We start from the raw sequence: 15,565 nt of genomic DNA on the forward strand, positions 1-15,565 counted from the left end.
TCTTGAAGTATAAAATCTATTAAACAACAGAGCAGAATAGAGACAGGGAAGAGAGATGCTAAGCCTCATGACAATTGTGCAGGAGCAGAAGCTCAAAATAGGTAAGGCCCTACCTTCAGAGCTGACAGAGAGAAAAAAAAGCCTTCCCCTAGAGCCGGCGCCCTGAATTCAGACTTTTCAACCTCTTAAAATGTGAGAAAATAAATTTTGGTTTGTTAAAGCCATCCACTTGTGGTTATTTCTGTTACAGCAGAACTACTTAACTAAGATAGCAAATCAAAACCACAATGAGATACCACTTTACACCCACTGAGGATGACTATAATAAAACAAACAAAAAAGGAAAACAACAGGTGTTAGTACTATGTAGAGAAATCGGCTCTCTCTTCCATTGCTGGTCATGCAAAATGGCACAGCCACTGTGGAAAACAGTTTGGCTGTCACTCAACAAGTGACACAGAATTCCCAAATAAGCCAACAATTCTACTCTTAGGTATGTACCCCAAAGAATTGAAGACAGGGACTCAAACAGATACTTGTACACAAATGTTCTTTGTAGCACTATTCACAATAGGCAAAAAGTGAAACCACTCAAATATAAATCATTGGACGAAAGGAAAAACAAATTGTGATACAGACATACAAGGGAATATTATTCAGTCATAAAAAGGAATGAAGTGATGGCAATTTAAAAAAAAAAATCTAACACCAGAAGTGTTTTTATGAAACGAGAAGAAGAGTTACACAGAGACATAGAGGCAGGATGGCCATGTGATTACAGAGGCAGCTATTGGAGTTAAGCTGCTATAAGTTAAGGAATGCCTGGGATCACCAGAAGCTAGGACAGGCAAGGATCCTTCCCAAGAGCCTTCACACCCTGAATGTGGACTTCTAGTTTCCAGAACAATGAGATAGTAAGTTTCTGTTCTTTAAAGTAACCCAGTTTGTGGTACTTTGCTATGGCAGCCCTAGGAAACTAATACAGATACTTTATTCCTAGTAGGCCGTTTACTCAGAAACGTGATTTCTTTCTCTCAATGAGACTTCCTAGGTTTTAGACTTCCATCTTTTACCCAGAATAACCTGGAGCATACTGGTCTGTAGTCATCAGATTCTCAACTGGTACAGCACAGAGCAAAGCTAAACACAATGTAATTTGTTGTTGTTATGTGCTATTGAGTCAGACCCGACCCATAGCAACCCCTCCTTGGGTTTTCAAGGCAGTATCACTATGGAAGTAGATTGCCCAACCTTCCTTCCAAGGAGTGGCTGGTGGGTTTGAACCACCAGCCTTCTGCTTAGCAGTCATGTGCCTTAGGCACAACGCTACCAGAGCTCCTACACAATGTAATTACCGAAGTTATATTGTTTTAGAGATACAGATACCTCTTATCTGGGGGTTTGAGATTTAGAAGGTTTAATTTCAACTATGCCCTTGAGAGGCAAGAAAACACATTTTATTAGCCTGTCCAAAACAGGGAAAGGAAATAACCCAGAGAAAGACTGTTAATGGTGTCTGCACATACTCAGCCTTTCTGCTCACAAAGAGACTAAGAGTCAAAATCTCTGGACCTGCTGAATGGGTTAGAATATCAGAGGGACAAGCCAGGCTTGCATTTTGCAGTAGGTAGCTCTGGTGGCATAGTGCCTAAGAGATTTTGATTGCTAACCAGAAGGCTGGCAATTCAAACCCACCAGCCACTCCTTGGAAGGAAGATTGGGCAATCTACTTCTGTAATGATACCATATCGGAAACCCAAGGAGGGGTCGCTATGAGTTGGATCTGACTTGACAGCAATGAGTTTGTTTTTTTTTTTTTGGTTAGTCATTAATACAGAGAACTTTATATTTGTGGTGACATTAAAGTTCTTCATACTTACCAAAAGTAATAATATGCAAAGGAAGGTTGGGCGATCTACTTCCGTAGTGATACAGCCTCAGAAACTCAAGGGGGGTCGCTATGAGTCGGATGCGACTCAACAGCAGTGCGTTGCATGTGTTGTTGTACATGTAGGAGTCCCTGGGTGCTGTAAACAGTTAAGGCATTGGGCTGCTAGTCAAAAGGCTGATGGTTTGAGTCCATCCAGAGGTGCCTTAGAAGAAAAGCCTAGGAACCTACTTTCAAAAAATCAGCTACTAAAAATCCTGTGGAGCAAAATTCTACTCTGACATGGGTGGAGCCATGAGTTGGAGCCCACTCAACAGCAACTAACCACATACCTATAGATCCACCTTGAAACTGATATTTTGTTATTATTTATCTGAGAAGTGCCAATGTATGCCCCCACCCCAACCCCCGGAATAAGGTCATGCAACAAGTATTTTATGAAACTGAAGATTATTTAATTGTCTGTCTTACACTTGGCATATCATTATTTCTCTACCTTTTTATTTCTTTTTCAGGAGAGGAGTTCATTACTTAGGAAATGGTATGACTTAATGATACAAAATAAGGATGACCTTGCCAAGATAATCACAGCTGAAAATGTAAGTGCAGGGGCCTGGTTTGCTACCCTAAGAAACTGTTCAGGGATTTTTAGCCTAAAGTTTGAGAAATCCTCTTTCTACAAGGTGTGGAATTACCTTGCTGAAAGGAATTTGGCCTTTGTAGAGTCTTTCTAGCCATACCAACACCTGAGGCTAATGAATGGAGGCTGACTCCATTAAGAAGGACCACCTTGAGGCCCAGATGATGCCTAATTCTCACAAGGCATGATGTAATCTATCATGGCCACGTGGTAAGGCTGTTAAGAGCCCTGAACGCTGAGGCTCAGATGGAGCTTCCGGGTTATTGACCAGGCACAGCAGAAGGCAGCGTGTCCGTCTTTGGGACACAGAAGCTCTGCACTGTGACCCCTTCCAGACCCCAGCCTTTGCATTTCTTTGTACCCTTCTGGTTTACATACATCATCTGTAGTCTGATAGACTCTCTGTGAGGTTCTTTGAGTTGCTCCAGCGAATTAAGAATTAAAGAACCCACAAGGGTGGCGAGAGCCAGCAGAGGCTGGCATCTTCTTACTTGGCAGTGTAAAAGAAGGTGTTCTTTTCATGTGTGAGCTCTGGCCTAGCTTTGGATAGCTAGGGCTGAAAGACATGCCCGTCTAATTTGTGAGCTCTGACCCAGTTCTATGTGTCTGGGACTCAGAGTAAGTGTGCCTTGTGAGCAACTGGGGACAAGAATGGAGCATCAGGAAAGTGACGACTGGATCCATTTCCACACGTTGGGAATTGGATTCGTGCTGATCCTTACCACACAGTTAGCAATGAAGGTGGGAGTTGCCCACTGTCCCCCTTGCCCAGTGCAATTCCCTTCAGTGCTGTTCTGTAGTTGAAGAAAGTGTGGATTTCTTATCCAGTGATCAGATACCAAATAATTAACATGCCAGTCACAAACTTGCTAAAGTTACTCAGACTTGCCAAAAAAAAAAAAAAAAAGAAAAGAAATCTATGTTCTAGTTTATTTAATAATATGCAGAAAATAGACTTTGGGAGAAAACTATGAATCCTGCTTTTTTACCATCCCAACTTTTTCCAATGTGACTATTTTTGGTTCTTTTTTCATGCTGTTTTTGTACATTCTAAACTGTGCCATTAGTTCCTCCAATGATATAATAAAGTACATTAGACCATGGTTGCAACCTTTAGAAGATACTGAAAGCAGAAAGAATTACAGGAGCAGGTCTAGTTGTTTCCTAGTTTGTAAGCATGTTGATAAACCTTTCCTTAAGTTTTACAATAACGGACTTATACAATATTTGTCCTTTTGTGACTGACTTATTTCACTCAGCATAATGTCCTCCAAGTTCATCCACGTTATGTGGTGTTTTGTGTTATCATTCCCGTTGTTGCTGTTGTTTTAGTATATGCTGAATATTTGTGCTTGTCCTCTTTTTTATTGTGATGTGAAGGTTTATAATTTTTCTTTGAGGTTACCCTATGATTTATAATTTTATCCCCGAGTTTAGAACAGTCCATTCTATCTTTCAACTTTCTGTTGACTGCACAGTCTTTTCCCTCTTTTTGTTTGTAGTTGTCTTCACTTGCCAATTGCTATCTCTGGTTCCCTGTTTACAATCTTGTAAGCTCATTTTACTTTGGATATGTCCATAGCTGTGGTTTCTGGGTTATGTTATCTTGTGTATTAATGGTCGGTTGTTATTTGCTATTTTCTCTGATCAAAGGACTCCCTTTAGAATGTCTTGTAAGGTTGGTCTGGTTTTAACAAATTCCCTTAGTTTCTGCTTATCTGGAAATCTCCTAATTTCACCATCATATTTGAGGGACAATTTTGCCGGGTATATAATTCTTGGTTGAAAATTTTTATCTTTCAAGGTTTTATATATACCATCCCATTGCCTTCTTGCTTGCATGGTTTCTGCTGAGAAATCAGAGCTTATTCTTACTGGCTGTCCTTTGTAGGTAACTTTTTGTTTTTCCCGTGCGGCTTTCGGGATTCTGTCTTTGTCTTTGGTTTTGGTCAGTTTCATGATGATGTGTCTTGGTGATTTTCTTTTGGGGTCTATCCTGTTTGGGGTTTGTTGAACTTCCTGAATGGATATATTCTCATCTTTCATCATTTCAGGGAAGTTCTCCTCCAGCAAATCTTGGACAATTTTCTCAGTGGTTTTGTTTTTCTCTTCCTGTTCTGGAATTCCAATGACACATAAGTTATTCCTTTTGATGGTATCCCACATGAACCTTAGGCTTTCTTCATTTTGTTTTGATTTTTTTTCTGATTGATCCTTTTGCAAAGAAGTATTCAGGTATTTTTCTTCCATCTCATTAATTCTGTCTTCCAGCACATCAATTCTTCTCCTTTGCCCTTCCAATGTGTTATCTATTTCTGACAATTTAGTATTAATCTTTTGGATTTCTATCTGTAGATTTAGAATCTTTTCTAATTTTTCATTTTGTTCTTGTATTTTCTTCCAAAATTCTTGTAAGGTTTTTTCTGTGTTTTCTTTGTTCTGTCTCTCAATCCTCTGAAGATACCTAAAGACAATTCTTTTGAATTCCTTATCAGAGAGTGCCAATGCTGCTTCTTCCTCAGGGATGTATTCTGGGTCTGTATCCTGCTCCCTTGTTTCTACCACTTTATCCTGCTTCTTTGTGTGGACTGTGATGGTCTGTTGCTTCCGAGGCATCGTGATGTTGTTGTATTTAGATCTCTGTTAACTGTTTATGAAAAGCAGCCAAGGATGGTTCAGGCTCTTCTTGGTGGTTTTTTATGGTTGGCCCATTGCTGGAGAAGGAGGAGGTGGCTCTTGCTCAGTAAGTGAAGTCAAAGGAGGTGTGGGTGTAGTTGTCTCTTATGCGGATTGTTGTCTTTCACTCAGTTAGACACAAACTTTTCAGTCTTGCAGGCCCCGAGTGTCCTTGGGGTTGCACCAGTCGGGGACCTCCGAGCCGCCTGTACTGTCAGGGTCACTCCGTTCGCTGTCAGACCGCAGTTCCGTATGTCTCCTTTTTTTGGTATTTTCACGCAAATTCTTCTGCTAATTGGGGTGTAGTCCAATTCTGTATCCTTCCCTTCAAGGCTCAGGGGTCCACGATTATCTTCTGTGTCTGTGTTAATTGGTTTCCCTTTTCTTTGTTGAAGAGGGTCTGTGCAATCCTTCTGCCTGGTCTGCCATCTTGCCGGAACTCCTGTAAGCATGTTGAGAATGCAAATGACTTTGTTGTGGTTTAGGGTGGTATAACCATGCTTATATCCATTATTATCTGTCATTTTGCTTTCTAACACTCACACCAAAGTTAGGAATTTCTCAACAACCCTATGGATTTTGTAATAGTCTCATCTGGTTGGTAAACTCTTATGGTATTTGCCACCTAGAAGAATTTAGATGCACAAGTCATGCTTTTCATTCAGTTGCCATCAAGTCAACTCTGACTCACGGGAACACTGTGAGTGTCATGGAGACCCCACGCATGTCACAGTAGAACTGTGCTCCATAGGGTTTTCAATGGTTGCTTTTTCAGAAGTAAATTGCCAGGCCTTTCTTCCAAGGGGCCTCTGTGTAGATCTAAACCTGTAAAGTTTTAGTTAGCAGCCTGATCACCTAGAGACTCCATTTTTGGAGAAGATAATATATGTGTCCTTTTCTGGTTTAATTTAGGGAAAACCACTGAAGGAGGCCCAGGGAGAAGTTCTCTATTCCGCCCTTTTCCTAGAGTGGTTTTCAGAGGAAGCCCGCCGCATATATGGAGATATCATCTATACTGCAGCAAAAGATAAGAGGGCCCTGGTCCTCAAACAGCCTGTGGGTGTAGCTGCAGTCATCACCCCGGTATGTGACAAGATCAGCAAGATGTAGAGATAGGTTTGGGACACAGGAGACAATTCATTCTTCCTTGTACATACTCATCCTGTTATCTATGTCACTTGTTCTTGGTTTCCTGATTCTTTTGCTGGGTGCACAGGTGTATATCCTGGTCCTTTGGAATAATTAACATCAGGTGTGGTGGCAGTGACTGGGAGTATGTGTTTTCCAGTGCCTATGAAAGTAGGGTAATCCCAGAGGGCTTTTTTGACTTGGCATAAAGGCTTTTTCCTGGCATTTCCTAGCACCGCTGAGAAAATCTTCTGGTGTTTCTCATTTTTCTAAAAGACTCAGATAAGACACATTTTTGAAAATTCCAAAGCCTACTTTTTTTGCTGTTAGGTGCTGTTGAGTTGGTTCCAACTCAGTGACTCTGTGTATAACAGAAGAAAACACTGCCTGGTCCTACACCATTCTCACTGTAATGGCTGTGCCTGAGCCCATCGTTGCAGCCACTGTTTCAATCCATCTCATTGAGAATCTTCCCCTTTTTCACTGACCCTCTACTTTACCCAGCATGATATCCTTCTCCAGGGACTGGTCCCTTCTAATAGCATGACCAAAGTATGAGAGACAAAGTCTGACCATTCTTACTTCTAAAGAACATTCTGACTGTACTTTTTCTAAGGCAGATTCACTCAATCTTCTAGCAGTCGATGGTATATTGTTCACCAACACCACAATTCAAATGCATAATTTTTTTCCAGTCTTCCTCTCACATGTGTACAAGGCTATTGAAAATACCATGGATTGGGTCAGGCACACCTTAGTCTTCAAAATGACATTGTTTTATTGTGGTAAAAATATATATAACAAACCTTTGCCAATCTAGCATTTTTCACACATATAACTCAGTGACATTATTATATTCATCATGTAGTACAAACATCATCATTGTTCATTTCCAAATTCTTCCACCACCGTTACAGAAACTCAGTGCCTCCTAAGCAATGATTCCCTCTTCCGCCTCTATTCCTCCCCTGAATGCCACCAGTAAATTTTGGTCTCTATACAGTTGCCTATTCTAGATTATGTTAAGTTGGATCATACAATATTTGTCCTTTTGTGACAGTCTTATTTCACACAGAATAATGTTTTTAAGGGTCATCTGTGACACATTTTTTACTGTGCTATATTTTGTAAGAGTGTATGCTTAATGTATGGATATCATCAACAACTAAGCATTTATGTTCCTACCCAGCAGGCACTGGGCCAGGTTCTTTATGAGGAACAAGCTAAGAAATAAGATATTGTGTCTGCCTGGAAAGGGTTGCATTATATTTGTTGTGTGCCCAGCTTTTTCACTGACCAGCCAGCCGTTCTTGGATCTACCTGCTACTTGATCTCGTATTAACTTCTCTACAGTATCTGCTGGGAGCTCTGGTAGCATAGTGCCTAAGGCACTTGACTGCTAACCAGAAGGCTGGCAGCTCAAACCCACCAGCCACTCCTCAGAAGGAAGATGGGGCAATCTACTTCCATAGTGATACTGCCTCGAAAATCCAAGGTGGGGACGCTATGGGTCAGGTCCGACTCAATGGCACATAACAACAACAGTATCTGCCAGCTGGGCTCAAAACCACTTTTCTTTCCCTGCTCAGAGTAGTTAGAGATGCCACCTTCTTACTCCCTAGATAGACTAGGGTAGGCTCAGAACTATTATTTACTAGTTGTGTGACTTTTGGGCAAGTTACTTAACTGGTCTTAGTTTTCTCAAATCTGCAAATGAAGACGATAATACTGATTTCATTGGGTTATGATGAGGATTTAATTAATTACAATTTCCAGGTGTTCAGAACAGTGCCTGTCACATAATATGTGCTATATATTGTTATAATAAATTAAAATATTGTTCTTGTAGGTGTGTGTGTGTGTGTATGTATAAGTATGTGTAGAGAAGAAAATAATAAATCATCTGCTATTTTTAAAATCACCTTTGCTGTTACATTCTCCCAAGCATGTTGCTCAGAAGCCATTAAACTATGGCTCACAGGCCAAATCCAGCTTGCTGCCTGTTTCTGTAAATAAAGTTTTGTTGGAACATAGCCACATTCATTCATGTATGTATTATTCATGGCTGCTTTCATGCTATAACCATACAGTTTGAATAGTTGTGCCAGATACTATATGTCCTCCAAAGCCTTAAATATTTCCTATCTGTCTCTTTATAAAAAAGGTATTCTAACCTCTGGTATAGATGATTTTGTATTGCATTAAATTCTGAAAATACTTCCTGTCTTTATGAGTCTTTGCCTCTTGAGCCTCTCAAGTTGGCAGGTGACAGATGTGTTCTAAGAGCTCACCTGTGCAAGAGCCAGAGAACAGCTTTGCCAGTCAGTTGTGCAGTAAAATGTATTGACTAACTTCCTTTGGACTAGTGGGGCAGCCTTTTCTCTAACCTATTTCCTATGTCCTTAGTGGAATTTTCCCAGTGCCATGATTACTCGGAAGGTGGGGGCCGCCCTGGCAGCCGGCTGCTCTGTAGTAGTGAAACCTGCCGAAGACACGCCCCTCTCTGCCCTGGCACTGGCCGAGGTGAGTCTTTTTCCCTGTGTTTGTGCAAAGCTGACAAAGTCTAAAAATGGATATTTATTTGGGACAACAAGAAGCCATTTTGCCGCCTCCTTTTTTATTTATATCTCATACTTTGTGGTCTTTTTTTTTTTTTTAATAGACTGGGATTTTTCAGTCAGATATTGCTATTTTTTAGAAAAAATTGGATGAGAGGGTTGTCTGACAGCTGCAGGCAGTGTAAGTTTTAGGCTATCCTAAAAATGATATCAAGGAGCTCTAGAGGCACTGTGATTAAAGCATTAGGCTGCTAACCTAAAGGTCAGTGCCTCAAACCCACCTGTTTCTCCATGGGAGAAAGATGAGGTAGTCTGCTTCCATAAAGATTTATATCCTTGGAATCCAATGGGGCAGTTCTACTCTGCCTTATAGGGTTGCAATGAGTCAGAATTGACTCAATGGCAGTGAGTTTAAAAATTATATCTACCCCTCATTTTCATTACAGAAGCAGTCCTAGTAATAAGACTACAATGTGGAAATCTGTCACCTCTAGGAAACCACTATGTACCATTTCCTTCTCCAATTCAGTCAGTATCCATCCAGATCTTGCCATTCTTCTGCTAAAACCATGTAATGGCTTTTCACTTTCATGTCACTCAAAGTAAAATTCAAATACTCTACAGTGGCCTTCAAGGCTCAATAAGATGTGCCCCTGCCCTCACTGCCCCTCTGACTTCATCAGTTACTGGCCCCCTACTCATCCAGTCCAGCCACTCTGGCCTCTTCGGCTCCTTACACCAGGACAGGCTCACTCCCTCTTCTGGCTTTTCCATATGCTCTTCCCTCTGTCTGAAAGCTCTCCCCTTAGATATCCCTTGACTTGCTTCTTCATGCCTTCACTCAAATGCCACCTTCTCAGGGAGGTCTTTCCTGGCCTCCCTGTTTAAGAATTGCAACCTCACACCCTTCCACCCTTGATCCTCTCTTTCTGGTTTGTTGTTGTTATTGTTTCCCATAGCACTTAACACCATTTAACATATTGGACATTTTATCTATTCTGATAATTATCTGCCCTCACTAGAGTGTAAGCTCTGTGGAGACAGGGTCTTACCTGTTTTGCTCACTGCTGCATTCCAGAGCCTATAGAACAGTGTCTAGATATAGGAGATGCTCAGTGAATATTTATTTGTAGAAGGAAAAAAGAATGGAGGGAGAGAGGAAAGAAGGAAGGAAAGGAGGGAGGGAGGGAAGAATTCATAGTTAAAACCTAGAACCACTCATCAGGTTGGATGTCACTATTTTACCTCAGCCCCTCCTGTGTCAGAACCCCTTTTGCTTTTAATTTCATGGGCTGGTGCTTTTCTTTCTGTTCTGTGGTCAGATAAAGGAGTACCAGACATAGCCATCAGAACGGCAACTGTGGGGAGTCACTGTACTTGCTGTTCTCAGCTCTCGGGGACCTGAGGTAGCTCCACACTCAGTGACTAGAAGCATCTGTCCTGAAGGAGCACATCACCAAAGGACATCTTGTTTCAGAGTCAAATCATTCATTTGAGTCACTCAGTAATGTAAATTACATGGAAGGCTCTTTTTAGAAGGGCTATTATACTATTTCTGTACTTTACCTTTTCTTTTGTGATGTGTGAGTTAGTCTTTTTATTAGATTCCTTTTGCATAGATAAAAATTTTAATTAAGGTATACCAAAAGAAAAACCAAACCGATGGACATTGAGTTGATTCTGACTCATAGCAACCCCCATTGGGTTTCTAAGGCTATAAATCTTTACAGAAGTAGATTGCCTCATCTTCCTCCCATGAAACAGTTGGTGAGTTGAATCACTGACCTTCTGGTTAGCAGCCAAATGCCTTACCTACTATGCCACCAGAACACCTTAATTAAGGGTACGGTGTTGTTGTTATGTGCCGTCGAGTCAGACCCGACTCATAGTGACCCCTCCTTGGGTTTCCAAGGCAGTATCACTTCAGAAGTAGATCGCCCCATCTTCCTTCCGAGGAGTGGCTGGTGGGTTTGAACCGCCAGCCTTCTGGTTAGCAGTCAAGTGCCTTAGACTCTACACTACCAGAGCTCCCAATTAAGGCTGTATTTCCTACAAATTATAGTATTTAGAACCAGCAGTGATTTATGACTGTTAGTCTCCACCTGATTACGAAATTTATTTTTTAAAACCTGAGACAACAAATCATTTCAAAGGAAAAATGCCACTTCTTAGACTTACAGGAAATAACAGGTCCTTGCTGAAGGCCTAGAAACCTTGAGATTTGTCTGTAGGAAATAGAATCCTCCTTCACCTAACAAGGCAGTTAGCCCTGTTTTCCCTTGGTCCTTCATCTTCAAAACAATCATGATCAATTGCATCTAATCAGTATTTTTCCTTTTCCTTTTTTTTCTATAGTAAAATAAAACACAAATACAGAAAAACCACATAAAACAAATTAATAGCTGAGTAAATGATTGGAAATTGAATACCCTTGAAACCACCACCAAGTCAAGAAATAGAACTTTTCAGAGGGACTCATGTGGCCTCTCTAAGTCTGACTGCCTCCCTTCCTTGAAAAGTAGTCTTGTCCTGATTTTTATACTAATCACTTCATTTTATAGTTTTACCACCCAAGTGTCCATCTTGTTCATTTTTTAATTTGGAATATCTTTTAACTGGTTTGTGTGTGTGTGGTAAACCATATAAACAAGCATATCTTGTTTCACTGTACTTCGTTTGATTGCACTTTGCAAATACTGCATTTTTTTTTTTTTTTTTAACAAATTGAAAGTTTGTGGCAACCCTACATTGAGCAAGTCTTTTAGTACCATTTTTTCCAACAGCACGTGCTCACTTTGTGTCTCTGTATCACATTTTGGTCATTCTCACAATATTTCAAACCTGTTCATAGTGCTATTTGTATACTTAATAGACTACCAAAAAACTGACATGATAACCCACCGCTACCAAGTCAATTCTGACTCATAGCAACCCCCTTGGGTTTTCAAGACTATAAAACTTTACAAAAAGAGATTGTGCTCCATCTTCCTTCTGCGAAGCAGCTGGTGGGTTTGAACTGCTGACCTTCTGGTTAGTAGCCAAATGCCTTACCCACTACACCACCAGAACTCCTAATAGACTACTCAAAAATAAAAAAATTTAAAAAACCTCACTGCCATTGACTCGATTCCAACTTATAGGGACCCCCATTGGGTTTCTGAGGTGGTAAATCTTTACGTAAGTAGATTGCCCCATCTCCCTTCTGTAGAGTGGCTGGTGGGTTTGAACTACCAACCTTCTGGTTAACAGTCAAATGCCATAGGCACTGCGCCACCAGAACCCCTTAGTGTAAACATAACTTTTATATGCATTGGGAAACTAAAAATTATTCATGTGATGCACTTTATTGAGATATTCGCTTTATTGTCGTGGTCTGGAACCAAGCCTGTAATATCCCCAAAGTATGCCTGTATAACAAGACATTTGCCATTTCAACCATTTTTAAACATACAGTTCAGTGACATTTAATTATGTCCACCATGCTGTGCATTCATCACCATTATCCAAATTTTTTCATCACCCTTTCTTTGAAGTCTTTTAGTCTGCAGGTTTCTCTCCATTCTTTTCTTTTACTTACAGTTTCCTTTTGAGAAAACAGGACATTAGCCCTGTAGAGTTTCCTGTCTTCTGGGTTTTGTACATTGCATCTTCCTAGTGCAGTTCACAATGTTTCTCTGTCCACTTCATTTCTTGAAAATTGGCAGCTGCATCCAGAGGGTCATCAGAGTTGTATTCACACCCTTTTTATGTTCTTTTGTCAGGGGGCTCATAATGTCAGGTTCTCTCTGTTTTTATGATGCTAATAGCTATTGTTGCCCAATGTTGCTCAATCTGTTAATTCATTCGGAACTGCAAAAACAGTGATATTTCCATTTTTCATTTCTTTTACATTTATTAGCTAGGCTATGTCTATAAAGCAAAGCTTCCCCTCATCTATTATTTGATTACTCAGTGGTAAGTTCAGATAGGAAAGGCAGAATACTTGGTTCTTTTTCATTTACCAGTTTTTCAAAATAATCAATCTATTCCCATCATCTGTTGAAGGTTATCAATAGGCTTTATTAACTCACAGATTTTCATATATTTGATGAGTTTTCATCCTTGGCTTAATGAAGTGCAAATCACCCCATTTTTGTCAATCACAGCCTCATCAAGATGAGTCTTGAGTCATTTAATATAACCATAGTAATCTTAGGAAGTTCCAGGGTGCCAGAAATGCTTTGCACTCCACTGTTGTTGTTGTTGTTGTGTGCCGTCGAGTCGGCCCCGACTCATAGCGACCCCTCCTTGGGTTTCCGAGGCAGTATCACTACGGAAGTAGGATTGCCCAACCTTCCTTCCGAGGAGTGGCTGGTGGGTTTGAACCGCCAGCCTTCTGGTGAGCAGTTAAGTGCTTTAGCCACTATGCTACCACCTAAAAGGAGCTCTGGTAGCATAGTGCCTAAGGCACTTGACTGCTCACCAGAAGGCTGGCAGTTCAAATCCACAAGCCACTCCTCGGAAGGAAGGTTGGGCAATCCTACTTCCACAGTGATACTGCCTCGGAAACCCAAGGAGGGGTCGCTATGAGTCGGGGCCGACTCCACGGCAAACAACAACAACTAACCTAAAGGTTAGCAATTCAAACCTATTAAGCAGCACCACAGAAGAAAGACTAAGCAATCTGCTTCCATAAAGATTCCAGCCAAGAAAACCCTATAGAACAGTCCTACTCTGTAGCGCATGGGGTTGCCGTGAGTCGGGGGTAACTCAATGCTAACAAAGTGGAGTTTCTTTGGTTTAGTAGTTGTTGAGTTCTTCCTTGCTACTCTGCTATGGGAAATATCCATAGCTTATCTTACATATTTCTTGCTCTAGTTCTGAAATTAGCCATTTCTACAAAAATCCCTGGTTTCTTTTAATAGGAAATATTTCAAGACTACACTCAGTGCTGAGGATGCTCACTGCATTGGCTGGTCATTATATCTAGACTTTTCCAGTAGACAGGGCTATGAAATATGTATATGTGTGTATATGTACTCACACACAATACTGCAAAAATTCATACAGAAACTCCTGACTCAAATTTATTACCACCCAGTTTGTACTTGTTGTTGTTATGTGCCGTCAAGTCAGACCTGACTCATAGCAACCCCTCCTTGGGTTTCCGAGGTGGTATCACTATGGAAGTAGATTGCTCAACCTTCCTTGAGGAGGTGGGTTTGAACCGTCAGCCTTCTTATTAGCAGTCAAGTGCCTCAGGCACTACGCTACCAGAGCTCCTACTTTGTACTTAGCCCTTTCTATGTTATATCTGCATCTCCTTCTGTCCTTGTTCTCAAGGACACAGGGGAGGATTGAATTAGAATATCCCATAATTACTCATTTGCTTTATCCCACATTAGACACAAGTTTCTGAACACAAGTACTAATATCACCACGATATGTCTACAGAAAATAGTTAATTAATTTGTTTTATTTTTACAGTGTTTCCTTCCCTCCCCTCCCACCCCTGGTAACTAACAAAGTTTCCTTCCTTGACGTTTTTACAATTATGAACTAATGCAATATTTGTCCTGCCATGATTGTCTTATTTCACTCAGCATAATGTCCTCCAAGTTCATCCACATTATGGGGTGTTGAGAAAACAGCTTTTTTTGTTTTTGTCTTTTCTATCCCCATTCTGCTCATATTTTTTAATCCATTTTTAATGTTAGAACAATTTTAGATTTACAGAAAAATTGCAAAGATGGTGCAGGGATTTGCCATGTCCCCAGTACTCTATTTCCCCTATTATTAGCATCTTACATTAGTATAGTACATTTATTATAATGAATGAGCCAATATCAATACATTATTATTAACCAAAGTCCATGCTTTATTCAGATTTCCTTAATTTTTTACCTAATGTCCTTTTACTTGTCTAGGATCCCACCCACCCAGGATACCATATTACATTTAGTTGTCATGTCTCCTTAGGCTGCTGTGGGCTGTCAACAGTTTCCCCATATTTTAAAATAGTTAGACTGTCCATATCCACATTGTCAGAGCAATAGCCATTACATAGTATACTTTCTCCCTTTATACCCTCATTTAGACTTAATTCAAAAAACTATATAGTTTATATGACTATATGTTTATTGCTCACCACCCTTACTTATGCTGATGTCTCTGTAGGGATTTTGGTGGTCTGCATCTTGTTTTCTAGTAGATTGCTCAGGAGGGGCTCCTATTCCTATTCTTGAATATCGGTAACAGTTTGGGCCCATTATGCTTGTGAATCAGTTTTGCTCCATGTAAAATTTTTGGCTCACATTTTCTTCCCTAGATTATCTTCAATGTGGTCTCCATTTTTTCTTGATATAAAGTATTGCTCTTAAAAAGTCTGATGAAAATGGTACAACCACTGTGGAAAGCAGTATGGCAATTCCTTAAAAAGTTGGAATTAGAAATACCATTTGACCCAGCCATTCCATTACTAGGCATGTATCCTAAAGAAGTGAGAGCTATGACAAGAACAGATATATGCACACCCATGTTCATCGCAGCACTATTTACAATAGCCAAAATATGGAAACAACCTAGGTGTCCATCAACTGAGGAATGGATAACCAGACTGTGGTATATACACACAATGAAATACTATGCAACACTGAAAAAATAATGTAGAATCTGCAAAACACCACATAACATGGA

The 15,565-nt window shown here is 40.4% G+C and overlaps 1 protein-coding gene across 1 annotated transcript in view; it reads left to right on the forward strand.

The window, feature by feature from the left end:
* Positions 1 to 15,565, forward strand: part of ALDH5A1 (aldehyde dehydrogenase 5 family member A1) — a 57,137-nt gene that overhangs the window by 1,570 nt on the left and 40,002 nt on the right. The window contains exons 2-4 of the mRNA XM_007949866.1: positions 2,404 to 2,487; positions 6,117 to 6,287; positions 8,739 to 8,855. Coding sequence (XP_007948057.1) covers positions 2,404 to 2,487; positions 6,117 to 6,287; positions 8,739 to 8,855 — 372 coding nt within the window. The remainder of the gene's footprint in view (positions 1 to 2,403; positions 2,488 to 6,116; positions 6,288 to 8,738; positions 8,856 to 15,565) is intronic.

The sequence above is a fragment of the Orycteropus afer genome, unplaced genomic scaffold (genome assembly GCF_000298275.1).
Source record: "Orycteropus afer afer isolate SDZICR_OR568_19922 unplaced genomic scaffold, OryAfe1.0 scaffold00255, whole genome shotgun sequence".
NCBI lineage: Eukaryota > Metazoa > Chordata > Mammalia > Tubulidentata > Orycteropodidae > Orycteropus > Orycteropus afer.